Source organism: Schistocerca cancellata, chromosome 1, assembly GCF_023864275.1.
Source record: "Schistocerca cancellata isolate TAMUIC-IGC-003103 chromosome 1, iqSchCanc2.1, whole genome shotgun sequence".
Taxonomy (NCBI): domain Eukaryota; kingdom Metazoa; phylum Arthropoda; class Insecta; order Orthoptera; family Acrididae; genus Schistocerca; species Schistocerca cancellata.
Window position 1 is genome coordinate 1113502017 of NC_064626.1, and position 23892 is coordinate 1113525908.

At 39.2% G+C, this 23892-nt stretch overlaps 1 protein-coding gene across 1 annotated transcript in view; it reads left to right on the forward strand.

The window, feature by feature from the left end:
* The window catches only part of LOC126163063 (uncharacterized), a 282388-nt gene that overhangs the window by 256558 nt on the left and 1938 nt on the right, over positions 1-23892 (forward strand). The window contains exons 5-6 of the mRNA XM_049919967.1: positions 21898-22168; positions 22267-22379. Coding sequence (XP_049775924.1) covers positions 21898-22168; positions 22267-22379 — 384 coding nt within the window. The remainder of the gene's footprint in view (positions 1-21897; positions 22169-22266; positions 22380-23892) is intronic.

Below are 23892 nucleotides of genomic sequence, written 5' to 3' on the forward strand. Positions count from 1 at the left end.
ACCAATAGCATTTCATGACAGCAAGAGCCAACAGGATTACTTCCCTTCGGATGAGCCTATGTGCAGTCTAACGGAGACATTTTTATCATCAGGAGGCAATAAACAACTTTATGCCATCGGTAAAGAACTTATGGTGTTGGCTTTATGGAAATGGCTGATAATGACTTCGGAGAAATCTTCAATGGCCATATTGACTAGAAAGGATTACGCATCAAGAAATGGTTTAATACATGTGGACGATAAAATAACACATGTGAAGGCACTTATTCGGTTCTCAGGAATAACAATGTATAGCAAGCCTACTTGGGCGGCACGTATTAATACCTTAACTGAAACTAATTAGCAAACGCTTAATATTATTCAGTCGCTTACTATAAGATGTGAGGGGGGAGGGGGGGGGGGAGCGCATCCTTCAGTGTTGCTGATCCTATACCGCTCCCTCATTAGATCCAGACTGGATTATGTAAACACTACACTTACACGATTTGCAAACTCTTGGAGAAGCTGGACAGATTTGAGGACCACTGTAAACGCATCTGCTTAGGAGTGGCAAGGTCCACAACAACAAATACAATATTGTGGAAGTACAAAAGATGTCCTTTCATATAAGGAGGAAGATATTCATCGAACGATGCATAACGGAGAAAATATTATGCTCACATCATCCAGTACTTCAGATTCTACAGTTGTTCCGTCGCCACTCACGAAATTGAGACAAAAAGCCTTTTGATTTAATTTCGGCACGTTATGATTTGGCAGATGAGTGCAAAGATATTGCCACAAGTATTCAGTAGTCTGTCTACCAATAAGACTAACTCATAATAATGGATCACATCTCATTCCAAACGATAGAGGGAAAGTCTAGTTTCTTGGGGACCATTACAGCACGGCAAAGAAAAATGGAGGAAGTAAGACAATGGGTAATCCACACACACACAGCCGGATCAAAGAAAAGAGCAGAGCCAACATAGGATGTGCTATATTCAGTCCACAACAGCAGATAACCCAAAAATATAAATTACCAGCAACTACCTCTGTCTGTCTGGCGGAAACAATCGCAGTACTAAAGGCGGTACAATGTTATATGGTCCAGAAGTACACATTCTGTGCAGTAGTATGAGACTCAAAAAGTGTACTTCAAGCAATATCAAGTATAAAACTCTCAAACCACGAGTGAATATCTACTCTAAGTTTGCTGTCGGTACTATGAGTGCCTCAGAAGCAGGAAAAAAAATACGTTTATGTGGATGAAAGCCCATTGTGGAATCCCAGGCACTGAAAGAGCAGATCAACTGGCAAAGTTGGCTGCTAACAACAGGACACCATTAGACGTTAAGCTTTCCTATACGTAACGGGACAATTTATTCGGAAAAGGGCATTCGAATCCTGGCAGGAAGAATGGAGGCACAGCTCACGACACAAAGGATGCGACCATCTTAAATACAACCACGAATTCGGGAACGACCTCGGTTTGGGACCGTTGATGTATCTGAAAAGCGACGTCCACATTAAGCAGATCAAGGTTCGATCATGGGACATTTCCAGAACATTAATGCCGACTGCATATAAACCAAACACTTGCCTGTAATTGAGATGATAAAATCAGGGGGATACGGATCATATATTATTTCAATGCAGAAAATATTGTGAGGCGAGGAACACTTTTCTAGCATTTGTCATCAAGAATAAAATCCCACAACCAATGTCAGTGAGGTCCTTGTTACATGAACCCAACATCAAAGCCTACAAACAGGTAATCGAATTTATACCAGGGTTGGAACTTAAACAGTGGCAACTATTTATTCACAACCGATACAAAAGTGTTACATGTTTGCACCTGTTACTGTCCTTCAGAGTAGTCACCAGCGTTGGGTAGAACCCGCTGCCAGCGATGTGGACAGTATTACTGTTTCTCTTTGGAGCATCGACTGCGCACAGCTTTGCGAAAGAAGCGGCGACACTTTCTGCGCAATCCACCTATCATTTTGCACGTCAGTGCGCGGGCGCATACAGCGCAAGCAGTGGCTGCTCTGTTCGGTCGATGGGACTGGGAAGTACTGTACCAACCACCATACTCCCCGGACTCAAGTCCTTGTGACTTTGGTTTGATTCTGAAGATGAAGGAACCACTTCGTGGCATCCGCTTCAGAACTGTTCCAGAGATTCCAGACCTCTCCATTCGCACCATCCACAGAACAGGCTCTGCTAACGGTATACTACGTCTTCCACATCGCTCGCAGCGGGTTCTACACAACGCTAGTGACTCCTTTGAAGGACAGTAACAGGTGCAAATATGTAACTCTTTTGTATCGGTTGTGAATAAATAGTTGCCACTAAGTTCCAACCCTCATATATAATGGACAGATGCAAATATAAAGCTTGATAGCAAACTGTAAGGGTCAGAAAAGCGAAGCACGCCAAAATAAGTGGATATTGAGTGAACAGAGTCATTATTATTACGCAGCAATGACTAAATGGTATCTAACCGAAGTAATTTTTGTTTTGTTTTCTATTGCCTGTGAGTGAAACATTGTGGGAACAAATTGTCAGCAAATGATTCGTGGAATAGTGTATTTCGTCAGTTCGTCACTGCAGCTATTTTTGTGAAAACGGGGAGGGAAGTAAAACTTGGACCATATTTTCAATGCGCGAGTGCTCCTGTTGCTGGCTTCTGCTTCTGGGAACATTCACGTATTGTAAAGATTCATCGAAAACTATTTTGTAACTTTTAACAGTCAAAGTATTATATAGCTGTCTTGGCGAATAGTGTTAGTTGCTACGATTAAGTGTATATTTCGTTTTTAAATGATCATTTATTAAGTCTGAAGTCTGGAATTTATCGTAACAATCACAGTCGTACAACATAACATCAATGTCTATTCTCTATTTTGCGGAAGTTCCGCCATATTAACCTTGACTCCCCAATTTTCGGAAGTGTTGTGCGATTCGGTCGCAGCTAAATATTTGCGACAACAAAACACGAAGTATTTCTGACAAAGAAGACTAGAAATATGATTGTTGCTTGTTTCACTCCATCAGTTTAAGCTGTCCTATTACATTTAAGCCTATCGACACCGTCGAAAATTGTCACGTATTCGGAATACGCAGCAACTTATTCGTAACAAGCTAGAAACAAATATCACTGCTGGTTGTTTCACATACAGGTGGTTTATCTTTCGTTTTTTAATCAGACTGAAGTCACAAAACCGAAGAAATTTGCACTGAATACTTTTATTACATGAATAAGAAGGAACCAGAATCTATTACAAACGCGAAAATGAAATATTTATATGCAACAGCAGGACGCGAACCTGCTTCCCTCGATAACATAATCACATGTTTCAAACGACAAGACCACATCGTTTATATACAAATTTGGTCTTAATATCTCACGATCTCCAAAAGGCCTTTTACCTTTGATGCGGCCATAATTGACATTTAATTGTAACAAAGTGCACAAGAGTGACGTCTGTCATAAATCTTCAGTGCGCCATCACCTTGAAACGTCATTCTGTCATCAAGGGAGCGCTCATTCGATAGTTTTTAGGGGCGGGAGGAAGGGGGAGGCAAACTGGGGGATATGAAGTATTGTTATTATTTTGGAAGACGAATAGCGAGTTGAAAGCGGCCATTAAAAAGTTCCGTTAAAAACATGCGTATTATCGACTTTTAGATAATTTTCTTGAAAGAAGAACACCTGAGTACTCTACATTTTTTCCGTTCCCTGAGAGCCAGGGTGGCGCCCCCCCCCCCCCCCCTCCCCGCGCACTCCCTTGCTCTAGGGTCAAAGCGCCCTTGGCTGTCAAAACACGTAATACGATGACCCGACCGGAGAGGAATGCCGTGAAATCCTATTTCTTACTCGTGTTTCGACCGAGCTGTCCCTAACGATAAGTCGGTAGGCTGGAAGCACTGTCATACGAGATTGTAACGCAGCAATAGATAGTTTCATTCACCACTGTAAACTCAACACATTCTGCTTCCTGATCAAGGGCTACATGCAACAATATTCAGCCAAGTAAAGCTGTGAAAAACTCTGCATGCCTCACATGTGTCCCATAGACTGCATCCTAATTTGAAACAGCTGAAAGTCTGAAAGTTCATTTTACTGTTCGAGGTTCTGTTTCCTACTGTTTGCAATAAGTGTTTTAAAGGATAAATGACGTATAATTTCACACTAGCCAAATAACAAAAATGTATCCGTGTCGGTACACTAAGAACAACTATATGGAGACTCAACAAATAACTAAAAGTTCTCTTTCTATTTAAGGATCATCCGTAATTTCACATGCAACATTCACACTAACAGTCAATAGCTAACACCGAACTTACGAAATCCTGTCACTATTTCCTGACATAGTCAGTCCATAAACAATCTTCATTTCACTAGATGTTCAGTTGGCAGCTACGTTCGCCGAAAATAACCACACAGTCCGTTACACAGCATCTTCTGCATAATGTGGCAAGCGAAGCTACGACACGCAGAAAGGAAGGCCGGTTTCACTTCGTCAAAATAGCTTACCTGAACTGTCATTAAAGTCAGATATCTTAAACAGCTCAATTTTTAATGGGCCGCTATCTCTTGGTTCTCATCAAAACACATTTTAGCAACATTTTAACAACATCATCAGAGCCTACATATACACAGCAATATGCACTGGTGGTTCAGTTGTAAGTGACCTGCTGTAGCCGTCGCAAAACAACTTTTTGCTTCAGGCGGCGGGAGCGCGGGCTTCTCTGATTGGCTGGTTGTAGTAACGGCCAGTGACGGATGCACTTGTTCTCGCATAATTAAGAAATTCCCCTTAACTCATCAGCCACGCCTTCTAATGGAATTTATGTTAAATGCTAAACTAATATTCCAAAATTCGAATCTTTATCTGCAGGACTGGCATAAAAATATTGCTTCTCCAATACAATTATCACCTTTTTACACATTTGTACAGTTACTCAGTGTACATGACTCACTACACTACCGCACAATGTTATTTCACAAGCTCAGATACTCTTGATTGCTCAAAAATTCAAGATTCGTTCTTCACACGCAATTACCATTAACTCCACACACATTTTAATAATATGCAAAACTGTACGTTTTAACTACTAAAATTTTTGTATTTCAAGGAAATTTCTACGTTTCTAAGCTTATGAAAGATATTGTCTTGAAATTTATATTGCTTTCATGTAATTGCATAGTCAAAGTTTCATTAATATTGGACTATGGAAACGAATAAAACTGTACTCACAGTCTGGTGTATGATTTAGTTTCTCCCTACATGCATGAACGCTCCAACATGTCAGAGGACGCAGTGCAAAGCGCCATCTAGGCCCTTCTCCATACGTCGTCTGCAAAGGCCTGAAACTGACTTTTAAGACTGAACTATACGTGGTCTGTCTAAAAAGTATCCGACCTTTGGCCAGAAAAAATATTTCGAATACCTGACGGGGTTGGGACCCTAATCCCCTTCAAAGTAGGCCCCTTATGCTTGCACACACTTAGCCCACCGATCCTTCCACTGCTGGAAACACCTCTGGACGTCTTCTTTTGGAATGGTGTTCAGCTCCATCGCCGTGTTCCGCATTATCTCTTCTCTACTCTCAAAACAGGATTCTTTCAGTGGCGTCTTCAATTTTGGAAACAATCAAAAGTCGCAAGGAACCATGTCTGGAGAGTAGAGAGTTTGGCAAACGCCTGTAATTCCAAGTTTGGCCAAGAAATTTTGAATCAAGTGGGATGAATGAGCGGGGGCGTTGTCGTGATGCAGTTATCAGTTTTTCGCCGTCCACATGTCTGGTCTTTTGCGCCGAACTGAGTCACGGAGTCGCCGGAGAACATTTTGATTGTACTCTTTTGTCACTGTTTGTCCTTCTGGTGCATATTCGTGATGCACAATTCCACAGACATCAAAGAAGACGGTCAGCATCACCTTGATTTCGCTTTGCACCTGCCGCACTTTCTTCGGCCTTGGAGAATCGGCATGCTTCCGTTGTGAGGACTGTCTTTTTGTCTCTGGGTCGTACCCGTACACCCATGACTCATCTCAGTTATCACGGTGTTCAGAAACGCAGTATCAGTGTTGGTAGTGTCCAGAAGGTCCTGTGCAACGTCAAAACGGAGGTCTTTTTGTTTCGGCGACAACAACTTGGGCACGAATTTCGTAGCCACTCGGTGCATGTTTAAATCATCATGCAAAATTGCATGTGCAGAATCTTTACTCACTCCAACATCTTGTGAAATCTCCTCCACGGTCAAACGACGATCTGCAATCACCAAATTTTGCACCCTCTCAACAACAGCTGCACTCCGAGTAGTTTGGGGCCTGCCAGAACGCTGGTCACTCTCCGCTGGTGTGTGACCATTTTTGAATCGGTTGAACCACTCCTTAATTTGTGTTACACCCATCGCATCTTCTCCAAACACCTGCTGAATCTTACGATTTGTTTCGCTTTGAGAATCACCAAGCTTTTGACAAAATTTGATGCAGTATCTTTGCCTGACACGTTCAGTCATCTTGAGAGAATCGGTAATCCGACGAACACGTTGTGCAGCACCTCACTCTGCGACCGACAGGAGCGACTGACGCGCTGGAAGGCGGGGATAAAATTCACGCATGCGCATTAAAGATCTCTTCCTTTACTGTGTACAGTGGCACCGCGCCATCGTCTCTATTTTGCTCGGGAAAATCAAAGATCGGATATTTTTTATACAGACCTCGTACATTCCTACACCACAGGCGCTAATTTTAAATAAATCGTCATTAATGACGTACAGGTTGCAAATAACTGTACGACAGAAGATAGGCTGTTAACAGAACCAAATGTTCGTAAATGACACCAGATGAAGAATTTATTAAAAATGACTCTTCAACAAACAAAACTTTGAGGGAACCTAAGCAGGAACGGTTTCCTGAATTGTCGTAAAGTTTGCGCGAGAGAAACATGAAGGGCTCTTGAAATATGGACGAATTTTCCTACAGCAGGTGGCGCGGAATTTAAAGCGAGTACGACGGGCTGGTGCGTGAAGACGAAGACAAGACTTCCTTTACGGCGAAGAAGAACACTAGGTCAGCGATTTCCGGTGGCGTTTGTTTTATTTTAGGGAATACAACACGACCTACGAGTTAGGCAGTGTGTGCAACGCCAATCAGATGCCTATTTTGATATAATTTCAAATGTTACAGACTACCTGAAGGACGTTAAAAGGTCCTCGCCAGAACATCATTCAGCAAGAAGTCTACAATAACAGTCATTCAGCGTACTCTGACAAATGGTAGGAAGCTGTTCGCAAACGAATCTTCACAGGGAAACCATCCTGAAACTGCCTGTACTTCTCATCTTTAGAGGCCAAGAAAGTGGCGAATAACTAAATCATGATTCAGTACCTTAATTAGTTAAAAATAAGAAAATTATCAAAAATTGGGAGGAGGTCTTATATTCAACTCAGCACAACATAATAAGCATGTAATCTATGGCATAGTGGATGTCTACTAATTGTGGGGATACGGGTATGAAACGGAAATCCCGTTAATATTCGAGACGGAAGTCTACATTCCATCACTTTCACACTAATTAGATTTCTATGATTCTGTGCTGAAACCACTTTTAATGACCCAATGGAAGTAGTGTTTTGCCCCACATGAGCTGCAATCTCATCATATAAACAAAAGTCACGAAGATGCCGTCCTTGAATTGCGGTACCCTGGCTTGTAATGTATCTGTTGGCGTCACCTAGTTCCAGCTCCCATTAAGAATACACCTAAGTCCTGTCTTTCAGGACGAGCTGCTCGACCAGTGCTCGCGCCGTCGTTTTGTAATTCGACTGATTAGCTAGTGACATTCTGCTTTGTATTTCATGTAGTTTTCATAACATTTACTTGCCTGTTTCATGACCTTGTAGTTTAGTCAGGTGAAGCACGAACGTATGGCATACAAGAGAAGGGAATTGGTTCCCAAGAGAGCAACGATCAGCTTCTACTATTTGTCCATTCCTAGAAGATTTTCGGCGGGGTGGATGACAGGGGGTGGGGAGGGAGGGGGTATGAGGGGGAGGGGAGGGGAGGGGAGGGGGGGGGTAAATGACTGCTTTCCCAAGTTGCCTGTCTTCGTTAGGCAGACAGCACTAAAGTTAGCATGCCGTATGTATTTGTACACGAACGCAGACGTAACACCCGGGGTTAACCACACGCGAAACAAAAATCACGACGAGAACACGCAAGTGCCATAATCTGATGTCCCAGAAACTTAGTTCAGTAGAAGAGGAGTTAAAATAAGCGAACACGTGTGGTCAGTGGTCATAACGTTTTGGATTGTCAGTGTATTTATTATATGATATATGTGTACGGTATTTTCAGGGGTTACGATATTTTTCTATTCTCATATTTTTATATCTAATTCTTATATCAATTTATATATTAATTCTTATATTTTACTCTTATGTTTATTCTTCAAGAACATTTCGTGTATTCCCTCGGATGATACCGATCGTAGAAACATTTGAATCATAAATCCCGAACACCACGAGCATTGAGCGAAGACAGGTTTGCCGCAGTGACGTTTCTTCGTATGACTCTCACTCGAAAAAGAAACATCTTTAACAATGCTGCAGATTTCACGCGTTGGCGACAATTTCGTGGCGAACCACATACATCCGGATCACGTTACCGAAAACTGGCGCTTTTAGTTGATTATGAATCAAGATACACTACAGGAATTTCACCGAAAACAGTTGCAAATAATTTTCTCATTCATTTATTGCTTTTTTTCAATTCCTTCACCAAGCATACAGTTTGTAGACGACAACGTTATTCAATATGCGTTGGAAAACATTCGTGTAGTAATCATCTACGTACATGGGCAGGTAAATGAAAAACAAAAATACGTGCAATAATCGGGTTTGGTACTCGGGGCGCAAAATTGAGAAGTCTCTGCGCCACCACTTCAGCTAAACGATTTATCCGCTAAACTTTGACCGTCCTTTTCTCAGAAACGTTCGAGTATCTCCGTATAAGCCGAGACAAGTGCTCGCTTGTTTTGACTCCACTTCCACTGAGTGAAGTTTCTGAGAAATCTTGTTATGGTATTTGCCTTGTTCTCCTTGTCAGTACAGCGAAGACACAGGTCTAAAGTTTGGCAAAAGCCCGAATATTGGTCCAAAGTTGTACAGCAAAGAGATGTGCAATGATTATATAGGTATGTCGTCGTTGATCGCCGTCTTGCAACTTGTTACAATTCTGCTGGTCCCATCAGCCAGCAGGCCGTGTGTGGTCTGGGAGTGCGCGATTGGTACAAATCACGGGACGAAGGCTGTCAGCCGCGATGACCTCAGCCAACTCGTGACATCCGCTGCCGCAAGAAGCGCGCTAACCGCACGGCCTATTGCAACAGTTGAGCGTCACTTTTTTTTTTTTATTTGTCCGTAAATACGATGCAGCTGGACGACAAAAATAAATGAAACAACTGAAATCTGTTGTTGTGATCTTCAGTCGGAAACCGGCCTTGTGCAGTTCTCCATGCTAATCTTTCCTGCGCAAGCATCTTCATTTCTGCGTAGTCACTGCAGCCTACGCCCATTTGTGCCTGCTTACTTGGTGTTCCTCTAAAATCCTCCCCCACCCCTCCACACTTCGTTAATTACTAAACTGACAATACCTTGCTGCCTCACAACATGTCCTGGCAATCTATCCCTAATTTTAGTCAAGTTGTGCAAGGGCGCCCGTACGAGGGGGCAACGAGAAATATAGTGTACTCAGGTGTTTTTCTTACCAGAAAAGATTTAAAAGTCAGTATAACTGGATTTTTAACAGCTTCGGAAGTGGAGCTTGTTATCGCTGATTACAAGTGTCATTCGTCTTCCACAAGATAAAAAATATTCCATTCTCATTTGTTATTCGAAGCACCCTACTGATCTTCTGCATTCTTCCATAGCACCACATTTCAAAAGCTTATATTCTCTTCATGTCTGAACCGACTGTCGTCCTCGTTTCACTTCCATATAAGGCTACACTCCAGACAAATACCTTCAGAAAAGAGTTCCTAACGTCAGATTTATATTAGATGTTAACAAATACCTCATTTTCAAAAAATATTTTTCTTGTTATTGCCAGTCTGTACCTTATATCTTCCCTGCTTCGCTCATCAGTTATTTTCCTGCTCGAATAGTAATACTCATCAACTACTTTTAGTGTCTCATTTCCTGATCTAATTCCCTTGGCATAGCATTTGACTATACACCATTGCCCTTGTTTTACTTGTCGTGATGTTCACCTTATAATCTCTTTTCAAGGCACTGTCCATTCCGTTCAGCTGCTTTTCCAAGTCCTTAGCCATCTCTTGAGATAATTACGAACTCATCGGCAAACTTAAAAAAGTTTTTACTTCTTCTCCATGAACTTTAAGTCATCCAACTTTTCTTTAGTTTCATTTACTGCCTGCACAATGTACGGTACAGATTGAATAATATCAGGGATAGGCCACAACCTTGTCTCACTCCCTTCACAACCAGTTCTTCCCTTTCATGCACTTCAACTCTTGTAACTGCTGTCTGGTTACTGGTTTCTCTACAGGCTGTAAATAACATTTTCTTTCTGTATATTATCCATGTTACCTTCAGAATGTCAAGGAGTGTAATCCCATCAACATTGTCAAAAGCTGTCCCTAAATCTACAAGTTTCCCTTTCTTTTGTCTGTTTTCTAAAAGTTTTAGGGTCAGCATTACCTTTCTTATCGCTATATTCCTCGAGAACCTCTAACTCATCCTCCCCATGGTCAACTGTTGTTGTTGTTGTTGCTGTTGTTGTTGCAGCTTCGTCACGGTCATCAGTGACCGTATATTGATTGTAGGATAGGAACTGGGCTAGAACACACAACATGGGGGTATGCTAAAATACGACAGAAGGTAACATATTATTCTCCTTGTATTCTTTCTCACATGTTCCGCTAAACAGTGTAACGGAGCAAAGCAATTCAAGGTGGACAATTAAAATATTTATATCAGACACGGAGAGCTATGAAGAGAAAAGTGCAGAAACGACAACTGGCTAATGGTGAAGATAAAAACTGGATGGGCCAATCGACCTCTAACATACTAAGAACTTTGCCCTAATAGCCTAGGTAGAAAGGGAGACAAAACACAAAATCGTAAAATACGAGCCACATTCATCTCACTATCACCTACAATGAAGGGGAGCTCTGCGAGTAAACCATCTTGTATCCTCTCGGTGTTCCATAAACTACAGTCATTTACAGTATGGCGAACTGGAAACAGTACACCATATGCATCACAAATGGGCAGTTCTTCACGTCTGAGAAGGAAGCCATGGGACAGAGCGCTTGTCCTATTCGAAGTCGTGTTAAATGGATTTCATCACTTCTAACTGATTGGAATGAGGTGCACCACAGCCTCACAGTCCCTTTTATTGATCGCAACTTATTATCCGTTATGCCCAGCCTCTCTTCCTCCCAAAGATGCATGACAGACCTTGACAGCAATCTGTGGTCAGCTTCTCAGTCACGGGAACTGACAATGGGTGGGAGAGCGGTGTGCTGACCACATTCCCCTGTGTATCCACATCCAGTGATCCCTAAGGTCTGAGGATGACACGGCGGCAGCTCGGTACCATTGAACCTTCAAGACCTGTTCGTACAATGTTTGGTTTATTTGTGGCCAGCTTCTATCAGGTTTTGCATTCTTTTATAAATAATTTAAGTCACTGTTTTGCAACTTTAACTTACTACACTGATGGTTCAGCAATATTCACATCTGTCAGCACCTGCCCTGTTTGGAACAGGAATTATTACTTTCTTCTTGTAGTCTGAGGGTATTTCACCTGTCTGCTAGTGAAAAATCCTTGAATCTCTCATAGTGTTAGAATATATTATTCAAAATAAATAGAGAAAACTAGCTGCAGTGGAAGTTTTCCAGTAGAGTAGACCACTTACTCTTACACACGCTGCCATTGGATGCTATTTAGTCACACAGATGGAAGAAAATATAAAATACGCATAACTGTTTCAATTAGCAGTCCTAAAAACTGATAAGGAGGTTATGCAGGAAAGGATTTACAGAGCTGTCAGAAGAACCTCGCAGTGGTAGGTCTGCTGGCAGAGCTACCATTCTCGGGTAGATGGCAGTTGTGGTGGCCTCCACTGCATCCCATGCTTGTGTCGCATCATTGCCAGGAGAGCTTCTGCGGTATCCCAGTGTGAAAGAGTGCTGAAGCATGCATAATCCAGATGGGCAGATAATTAGGGCACTGAGAGGAAAGGTGGCAATGAGATACCACAATTTGGAAATGCACATAGAAAAGAAAACAAATGTATTGATTTTTCATTACGTTGGGAAGGTACTACTAACAAAGAAGAGAAACTAGTTCCACTGAAGCTTTTGCTGTTTCTGGAAGAAAAGATCTATAGTCTGATAAAACTGCTTGATAGTTGACACTTCACATGTTGGAGGTGTCTTCCTCCAATCAGAGTGCTCAGTGTCATCCCAAACTGTTCACTCTTGTCAAACTGCCACAACAAATGGTTAGTTCACTTCCAATTCCTTGTCTGGATATTTTTTGTTGTTGTGTTTGGATCCTGAATCCTGGGTCTGGCCCTTTTATTTTACATTTCATCACACATGATAAACACATCTAAAACAACACTCCCAGAATGATGGCAACAAAATAACATGCACTTCGTACACAGCACTAGCCAAATGCTACCAGATTCTTTTGCACAAGATGCAGTTCAGCTTCACATATTCAGTTGTTATCATCACAGAGATCAGCTCACAGCAGGTAAGCTTCATATGACACGGCGTGAAACTGAACCTTTTAAAGGCAGCAGATGATCATTGCAACTGGTTGTAGAGATAAACAAATATAACAACATAATCGAAACATTTTCCGTAGTGCAGTGGTGTAGGTAGACTAGATTAGATTAGATTAGTTTTTTGTTCCATAGATCCGTGCTGAAGAAATCCTCGTGGATGTGGAACATGTCAATTCCTTTTTTTTTTAAGCTGAAATAACAATACTAATAGTATGAATATATACAATACATCATTTGTTTCTATTAAAAAATTCATCAATGGAGTAGAAGGAGTTGGCCACTAGTAAGTCTTTCTTTTAAACTGATCTTTATTTGTAACTAAATTTTTTATGTTTGCTGGCAAATTATTGAAGATGAGTGTTCCTGAGTAGTGGACCCCTTTTTGAACTAAAGTAAGTGCTTTTAAGTCCTTGTGCAGATCATTTTTGTTCCTGGTATTGTATGTATGAACTGAGCTGTTTGTTGGAAAAAGAGATATATTATTTAGGACAAATTTCATTAACCCTAGGATGCATGGTGCCGAAAACACACATGAATGCATATGCAGGGCCTCCAAGGCTCTGCCCTAATTTAAAATTTTCTTCTTTTCATATAATCATTCTTTGGAGTTAAATTTATTTCTGTCAAATTTATTGTCATATTGAAAGATTCCTAACATACAGTAACCGTATCTGTGGGCCTGATTAACATTTTATTAATTTTTTTAAAAAAAACTCTAAGCGTGAATTTTTTATGTTACATCCATTTACATACAACATATACAAATAACTTTATTAATTCACTTATTAGTTGCAGTTTACATTTTATAACATTTATTACAACCAATTTCTTCAATTAAAACATACTCATTATTGACAATAATATGTATATAAGCAATATTTTGACAAAAAGTTATTATTCATTGTTCACATAAAATTGCATTTTTCTTAGTTTTCAACATGTGACAAACAAGAAGCACAAAGAACGCCACTATGTTCCTTACTAATGTTGGTTTTAAACTTAATGCATGTCACAGCACTTTTCCTGTGTTTATTATATGGACAATAATTGCATCTTCTTCTTTTTCCTGAAACAGGTAGTTGGTTCGGCAATATGACATCTTTTTGAACTCCGCATCTTTGCATGGCATCAACGATTTTCTTTGGATGATTAGGGATCTGAATACAAAGTTCCATTAGTGGTCTTACCATTTCCTCTGCTAAATCTCTTAGGAACAAAGCCTTTTATCACTTCTTCCACTATGGTATGTCAGATGTTGGGCGGCAAATAAAATTTCACTGTTCATTGCTGCGACGTCCATCATATTCATCCATAATGCAAATGGCCATTTTCTTGTTTGTCTCTTGCAAGTGTAATAACGAATTTTCTGGTCCATTTGATCTACTCCACCCTTCGTAGAGTTATAGAACTTTATTATATCTGGTTTCTTTTCTGCATGAGTTTCATCAATGTTTCTGTCGTGATGCATTGTGCTAATGAGAGCTACAGACTTTTTTCTTTTTGGGAACATAACTCACCATTGTAATGTCACCTCTAAATGCAAACAAAGAGGAATGAATTGCTCTTGAGGCAGATGGTTTCATCTCATTAGGAATTTCTGGTTTATTTTGTTTGATTGTTCCCACCACTGTAATTTGCTTCTGAAGCATCTCTTCTGAGAGCTGCACACTAGTAAAGAAGTTGTCAACAGTAATATTTTTTAATGATCCTTCAATGCTTTTAGCAAGATCTTTCACCACATTCAATCCAAGAATAATTCTCTAATAGGGACATCCCAACTCTTCTCAACACCAGAAAGCAGTAAAAGACCAAGAAAACCCTCCATTTCAGCAAGCAAAACGTTTTTCGACGTTTTACCACGTAAAGCAGCCACTCTTCTGGCTTCAATATTTGTGCAGTTGATGATTTCCTCTAGTATTTCCTTGGAGACAAAATAGTCCCAGGCACCCTTTGGTTTACAGGTTTTCAAACCACGGGCAGGACCAGGAGCCTTCTTTACGATATTATGGACAGGTGTACGAAAAGTTGCAGGAAGATCTAATTTCCAAATCATTCCATTCCGACTAATGCTTCTATACTGCTTCTATACTTTTTTGTGGTGGTTCTTCGTTTTCAGACTCTGATGAAGTAATATTATCGGAAGGACTGCCATCTGCCTCAATATTCACATCTGCAGGTTCATTGGCTGATTCTTGACTACTTGCATCTTCAAGAATATTTCCTTCCTCACAAGAATCATCTTCTTCAAACCACTGAGCCACAACACTTTCAAAATTAGCTGCATTTGCACATACTGGCTCTCTTGCTTTGCGTGTCGAAGCCATAGCAAAAAGTGTGTCTTCCAAACAGCAGCTTGTGCATCACTAAACGAGTCATACTCGTAACAATATGGGCCTTGCAGCAACAAACAAACTACAGTAACAATGAGGCTGACAAGAGCAGCACAGCATAACAATACTATTCAATATTACAACATTTGATAGCAAAAAGATCAATAATACTCTGATATCGCCAATATGTGAAAGTAGTGTGTATTATTTTTTAGTTACACTACTACTACTACTACAGCTACTGCTGCTGTTGGCACTCCTGTTGCTGGAAATACCACTACAGTTATTGTTGAATTAATAACTGCTCCCAAACAAATGTTGAAGACAATATAGTCTAAAGAACATTTATAAATGTGTGAGGGCTTCTGAAGCCCTGCTTATGCATTCACGGTGTATGGGTAAACGTATTGAATTATACAAAAAACTTAAAAAGGTATCTCGTTCAGACTTGATAGGAGAAATGTCACAGTGTTAGTGAAAGAGTACTGGAAAGCAGTTTGAAATCAAACAAAAAATTACAGATTTTTTTTTAATTTTTTTTTATTATTTTTTTTTTAATTAAGACATACAAGGGCCTCGGAGGCCCTGTATATGCAACCTAGGGTTAAGGAGTATATATACTGAGAGGCAGTAGTTAGTATACCCAGTTCTTTGAAGAGGTTTTTACAGGACGTCTGTGAATTTTCTCCACAACTAATACGTATTACACACTTTTGGACTTGAAAACTTTTGTCTGACTTGAAGAGTTACCTCAGAGTATTATACCATATGATATTATGAAATGAAAGTAGGCAAGCTTTTTCATTTTTATGTCGCCTATGTCTGCTAACACTCGAATTGCAAATATAGATGTGTTAAGGCGTTTCTGCAGTTCTGTTTGCAGTTGCAGTTTCCTCCCAACTGAATTTATTATCAAGTTGTAATCCCAGGAATTTAAGACTGTCAACCTCTTCTATCTGCTCTTCTTCATACTTTATGCATATGCTGGCTGGAAACCTCTTAAGGGTTATGAATTGCATATAGTGAGTCTTTTTGAAGTTTAATGTCAGTGAGTTGGCTTTAAACCATTTATTAATATCCATGAAAATATCATTAGCAGATCTTTCTAGAACTACACTCGACATACTATTTATTGCAATACTTGTGTCATCTGCAAATAAAACGAACTCTGCTTCTGGCAGTGTAACTGATGAGAGATCATTAATGTACACAAGGAAAAGCAATGGCCCAGTTTGAAATGCAGGCAGTTGTGGGTTTGAATCCTATTGGCTTATATTTTCTTATATTTTTAAATTCTTATCAAACTAACTCTGATTATTATTATTTTCAATTAATTGGTTTCAATGTAATTTTTGCTCTTTTGTCGCAACATTTTCATCATGGTATTGACTTTTTTATTTACTCTTATGTTTCTTCCTATCACTCTTTTTTCATTTGGAATCTGCCTGTCACCTATAACCTGTAAATGAGTCCCAACTAGGGCTGTTTATTGGTCGCTACTGTGTCAGATCGCTTAGCAAAAGAAGGTGTTATAGTTTACTTGTAGCACAGAAACTGAAGTTTTTTCTTTCTTGAGTTTGCTCATACAGGCCAGCTTTAATCACCGTGAGCAAAGTGAGTGTGATTAAAAGTTCTGCTGCAGCTTGCTCACTACCATTTTCTTGGATACATTGCACATCAAGGGGTTGTAGTTAGGTTAGAACACGAGTGTACATTCAGGGCCACAAAATGTGTTGTCTGTTGCAGTTCAGTTACTGATCATTTAAAATCAGCTGTGGACAGAGCATCTTGCATTCCTGCCATACCTGATGGCACCAGCTTCCAACATCACTCCGCATTACATGAACAGCATTTCAGAACTTGTAAAGTGATCTGCCATGTTTGCATGTCACCTTTAACTGAACAGTAGCCAATGTGGCATCACTGCAGAGACGAAAGGTTGTTTTCTCTTTCAAAAACAATTAAAAATTCTCACTGGACTACTACTTTGAAAGGAATAACAGTACTTGTGCCTTATCTGGAATGCAAATTGAAAGTAAAATTGTAGACAGGATTAGTTCTAATTATATTAATTGATGACTTTACTGAAAAGAAGTAAAGGTATACTGCTACCTTGCTAGTTACATTTATTTTCATGATTTCACAATGAAATACATTTGGTTCTGTTCTTTTTGGACTAGATAGGTTGAAGGGGATACAAGGTGTGGGAACTGGGTGTAGGTAATTAGTAGTGGCTGAAAGTGCAACAACTCTTTAGCTCCTTCGACTACATTTGGGTTTCCAGTACCTAAAAAGTTTGTCATCTGAAATAGGAAGAGTAGAGCCTCATCCAGTGGTATGTCACACTAGAGTCCAGCACACTCCTAAAAAAGTAGATTGTTAACAAAAGTGATTAAAAGAAAAGGATCTTGTTGTTAGGTAGTAGCCATGGCAGGGCTGTAGGCCAGATGGTACAAAACAAATTAGGAATAGGGTAATTACCAGGCCCAAGTATTGAGAAGCCAATTGCTAGTCTTATCCAGGTGACAAAGGATGTAGGCAAGTTGTGCAAGGGTTTTATCAAAGAGGGTCATGTGATCATAGTAGATGGAGCAGTGAACAAGCTGACTAAAGACAGCAATTACAGCATAAGGGATGACCTGGATGGAATACAAGTAGCAACTTCACACAGAAGTACAAGTTTCATGGAAGACCTGCAGCAACCTGACTGCCCTGGGTCAACATTCCTGTGAGCTGTGAGAACATGGAGTTGAGGAAGCTACTGCTCATGTAAATGAAAACTCATATGAGTGCAGCATCCTTTGCTACAATTGTACTGTCAAACAAAGCAAGATCTCTGTGCTGATGTCAGAGGAGTACCTTCTTCAGCTTAGAGCCAAGATATGGTCAGCCTTTTGTGAAAGAAGTCGCAATAGCGGAAGAGCCTCACAAAATGTTTCAGAATGCACAAAAAGTATTGTTAACTTACCACAAAATTAAAGGATAAAGTAGAAGGGCTTCTTGCCTGTTTGGAAAAATTAGAGAGCCCTGAAAAAAAAAGCAGACAACCTGTGTCTACCTGAACACCTCATAAACTACAGGGTTAGAGAAGTTAAATGTAAAAGATTATACTCTAAAATCTTGCTCATGTGGAACTAATATGGAAAAAGAGGAGGTGGGGGTCGGGGCTGTTACATACAGGGTGATTCAGCTGCCCCACCTGTGGGTTTAATGCAACTCATAATGCCTTCAAACAACATGCGTGACGTATTCATATTCTCTAACCCGCTGCACACAAACTATTAGTCCTACAGAAAAAATGGACAGCACCTTTTCATAGAAAATTTAATGTAGTTACATTTTGTACTGGAATATGTTTTTTGTTGGTGGCCATAGTTTCCAAGTTATTCAAGAAAAACATACTTGAAGGTCACTTTTGTACATTTCCCTTGAATAAATAAAAAAACCATGCCTGCTAGCAAAAATGTATCCCAGTACAAAACTTAATTACATTAAATTTCCTACAAAAATGTCCTGTTCATTTTTTCTGTGGGACTATCAGTTTGCACGTAGTGAGTAGGAGAATATGAAAATCTCGTGCATTGTTTTTGAAGGTGTTACAGGTTGCATAAAATCCATAGGTAGGGGCAGCTGAATCACCTTGTGCATAAAGACAGAAAACAAGTCCAAAAACATTGAGACTAGTAGATTTTGTAGTTATCAGCACATAGAAGTGTGCACTTGTGAATTAATACTGAAATGCAGATCACTTTCAGTTGTAACTGTGCATAGATCCCCACTGGGAAATTTTGAACTCTTTGTGGGGTGTATGGATTCCTTACCATGCAGTTAATAGGCTGCGATGATTTCAATGTAGCTTTCCCAGAGAACGTGGACAGTAAAATTTCCTTACCATGCAGTTAATAGGCTGTGATGATTTCAATGTAGCTTTCCCAGAGAACGTGGACAGTAAAATTACCTGGAAACCTTATTTGGATCCTACAATTTGAGTTCAGTAATTACATTTCCAACACAGATATAAAGACAGCAGGACGCTAATTGATAATGTTTTCTTTGACGAAGCTCAAAGCACGAAAATAACTGTATGCCCTGCAGCAAATGTTCTCTCTGATTACAATGTGCAGTTAGTTAGGATAAATAAGATAGTGCCTTACAGTATAGATTCCCCTCTCTGGAAATAAGTTAGAATAATTAATTATGCCAGGACATATATTTTTAAGAAAAGTTTACACAAGGTGATGTAGGATGAAATTTATAGTGATTCAAATACTGACACAAAATTTGATCTATTCTGTTATAAATTCATATCATTATTTGAAAATGTCTTTTCTCATAAACCAATTAGAAAGGACATTAAACAGCCATGAAAAAATCATGGATCACTAGAGGGATTAAAGTATCCTGTGAAATGTATCTGTTGGCAAGAACAAGTAAAGATCCTCCAGCAGCACACTGCAAAAACTACTAAGAACAGTTCTCCCCAACACAGACCGAAGTCTGTATGAAATTAGTGTAACACGAGACATAATAAAAGGTTTTAAATGAAAGGGCTGTAAATGATTTGTCAAGTAGCAGGTGTGTTTAATAACCATAGTTGAAAATATAGGTACAAGCAGTTCAAGAGAAAAATCAAGTAATATATTGAAAAAGCTACTCATATAAAAAATCAATCATACAGATGTCTCACCCATTTCTCCTTCTAAAATTAAGAAAATTTTATAGTCTCTCATCTAGATCTGATGGTGTTTCCATCACAGTGCTAAGGACTCATTCTAATAAGTGGTATCTTTTCTTAAGTATATAATGCGTCACTATACCTCAAAGTAAAAGAATTTCGTGACTGATACAGTGTAGTAGTAGAGAGCAGTGTTGCCAACATGCAACCAGCCATGCTTGACAAGGTTCTGCATGCACCTACAAAACCGGCAACACAGCAAACATATAGCACTCAAAGAGAACTATGATTGGCTGGTGGCTAGCCCCTATCACTCAACTCATTGAAACATCAGCCACAAAGCTATTTTCATCAATTTGTAACTCAAGGTAATTACCCAGAGAGATTGAAATATGTCAAGAAGTCAGAAACTACCAATCCAGAATGATATCCTACTTGAGTAATAATAATATCCTTAATAAATTACTGTTCCGATTTCAGAAGAGATGATCAACTGAGAATGCCATTTACATGTTCACTCAGCAAATTTTATGCATATTAAATAACCAAGCAGCACTTGTAGGTAAATGCTGTGACCGATCAATAGTATTTGACCCTGTGTATCACAATATCCTGCTAGATAAACTGAGGTTTTATTGAATTGATGGTGCAGCCACCACTTTAACAAAATGAATGCAGAAAGTTGTACTTAATAATTCAACTAATGTAAGCAGGGGAGAGTCTTCTGACAGGGAGAAATCATTTGTGAGAATCCACAAGGCTCAATATTTGACCCACTACGGTTTGTTGTTCGTATAAACAACCTTCCATCTAATAAACAGCAAGCACAATTAGTTCTTTTTGCACATGACAAAAATATTGTAAGCAGTCCAAAAATACAAACATCATCAAAAGAAATGGGAATAATGTTCTTAAAAGTTTTATTGAATAATTTCCTGCAAATGGTCTCACTCTCAATTTCAAAAAGACACAACATTTTCAGTTCTGCATATCTGGAGGTACTACATCAACAGTAAACATAATGAATGACAAGGAAATAGTAAGTAGTGCAGAAACTTCAGAAATTTTAGGTGTCTGTATTGATGATAATTTAAATTGAAAAACAAAAAAAAACAAAAAAAACTTCTAAAGCAACTCAATTCAGCCACATTTGCACTTCGAATCAATGCAGATCTTGGGAATAGATAAACACTTCAGTGAATATATGCTGTATATTTTCATTCAATAGTATCTTGTGGAAAAATGTCCTGGAGTAACACATCTCTAAGAAAGAAAATTTTGGTTTCTCAAAACTGTGCTTTAAGAACATGTGGTGCTCACCCAGAAACATCTTGTAGATATCTGTTTCAGGAGTTAGGCATTTTGACTACTGTTTCCCAGCGTATTTATTCCCCCATGAAGTTCATTGTAAATAACACACTACAGTTCAAAAGGAACAATTATGTAAATTACTACAATACCAAAAGAAAAAATGACATTTATTTTCCACAATTATGTTGTCTTTAGCACAAAAAGGTGTGCATATTGGTGACACCAAAATTTTTGATCATTTACTTTCTGTCAGACAGCAAACAAAAATTTGAAAACAAACTGAAAATGTTTCTCCTTGACATCTCCCTCCCTTCTGTACAAGAATTTCTGTTTATGAATATGTTGAAGGTGATGGGTAGAATTTGCTAATTTATATCTATATGTTTTAAAAAAAAGTCAGAAATTAGCCATACTTACATGAATGTGCAATACGAACATAAAATGACTCTTTGCACACCATTACGGGGAAAGGAGGGGGGGGGGGGGGGAGGTGTGACAGGGAGTGACATGGAGTGACATACTGTGATCCCCCCCCCCCCCCCCCCCCCATAACCAAACCTCAGATCTGCATCTGCTGTGATAACTATGCAGCCATCATCATCAGTAATGTTATTTTCTTTGAAAATAAAACAGAAAAGCTGAACAATATAATTACTTTTTATTTGTCAGTAGTTACAAATGTAATTAACAAAGTAGTTATAAGAAAAGTATTTGTCACATTGCTAAACTATATTTTTAGTGAAGATAATTTTTCTTCTTTTCTAGCGATTGCGTCACTTTGCTGACTGGTCAACAAATTCTCCAGAGTTTCACATTCTCCATGAAGTGCAAAATGGCTTTGTAGATACATTTATTAAATCCAATCTGTGCAACAAGCGTTTTCTGGACACTACGTCAGATGACAGTGAGACAGTGAGTCTTGATCACTGGCTCATACAGTGGAGTAAATTAGTGAAAACTGCCCAGAACTTGTATGACTTTCCTCTCTGGCTGCAATACTTTGCAAAAATTATTTTCCTTGTAATGAACAGAAGTGGTAAGTTTGAATAAACAGTTAAGTTTTGAGAGATAATGTATGAAAATGAAATATTTCACATACTTGTAGGCATTTTCAATATAAATTCTTCCTTGTAGGGTCCGGGATCATCTCGAAGGATGAGCTCAGAATATTCTATTCATCTTTTCTTGGGTTTGAAAAAAAGGCTATAGATGAATTCATTGACTTGGCATACGACAATCTGACCTCGGTAAGTTACTATTGGACATATTATTGCAAGAATTAATTGAAAGATAGGTAATAAAAGAATGAGAAGAAAGCTTGTGATAAGGAACATTGCAGAAGCAAATGAATAATATTACTCTAAAATAAGGAAAAACAAGGAAATTGAAAATGTCTCTGAATCTTTAAAATATACAAAATGTTACAGTTCTTAAAGTGTTTATTAAAATGTAGAAATTTCTACCATTTATTGGATCTGTTTTGGACTACAGTATAACACATTAGCAATTAGTGGTTTATTCCCTACAACTTACCATGACATCCAGACTGCAACAGACATGATAGCTACCTCTGAACCATACTAGTACAATTGCTGTATAATGGTGGAGACAAAAGGATGATTTCTAGTGATGGCCCAATTTCTCTACCTCACATATTCTGAAAACATTTCTTTTCTGCCTGTATGGTCTGTGAGCATTTCGCCTAGAACAGCCTAATGCATGCTCACAATGTGGCTTGCAAAAAGACTATTCATCAGGTGAACGTTTATTTGAACTCCATGATTTGTGTACTTAGGAGGTTTGTCCATAAAATAAGGTTCCCAGTTATCTTTGACAATGATAAACATGTTTATTGACATTGAACAGCATATAGTGGAAGCTTAGACTTTTGGCATAGTTGCTATTGAGATCAATGCATTTTTGCATGCAGTGTACCATCTCCTGTATGCCTGCATCGTAGAACTCTCACACCAGCTTCTCTCAGGTTGTGGAATGTGTCCCACCCAAGTGTTTCTTCAGTTCAGAGAAGAGACAGAAGTCACTTGGGGCTATGCCAGGCTGTAGGGTGTGTGTGTGTGTGACAGTATCCCATCTAAATCATCCAAATTTTTTGATAAGACTAGTTGTGACATGGATGATGCACAGACAAGTGTTGCAATGATGGAAATGCACTCCCTTTGTGAGCATGCATCTCCTCTTGTTTTGGATCGTATGTCAAAGTTTCTTCGACTTTTCACAGTAGTGGTCCGTGTTGATATTTGTACTGGAAGGCAGGAATTCACACAACAAAAACCCCTTTCTATCTGAAAACAAGCTGGCAGACAGTGTTCATTTAAACTTTTGTGGCTTCAGCGACGCTGAATGTTTCCACTGATGAGATTGTTGCTTCATTTCCAGTGTTGTGTAGTGAACCCAGGTCACATCCTCAGTGACAATAGAGTCAAAAAATTCCTTGCCATCAGTTGCATAGACCTGAAAAAAATTTGCGGGCTGCTTCCACACATTTCTGTTTTTGGTCTTCCATAAGCATTCTCGAGACCTACCTTGCACAAATTGTGGCATATAATAAATGATCTGTCAAAATTTTGTCAATTGTGGTCTTGCTAACATCAAGGATCATCTTGCAGAGCTCTTGAACCATCCCACTTCAATCTATCAGCATTGCTTCACAATCATTTCGTCCAAAACAGATGGCTGTCCAGAGTGCTGTTCATCATGGAGATCTGTATGTCTGTCTTTGAATTCTCTGCACCATTTGCA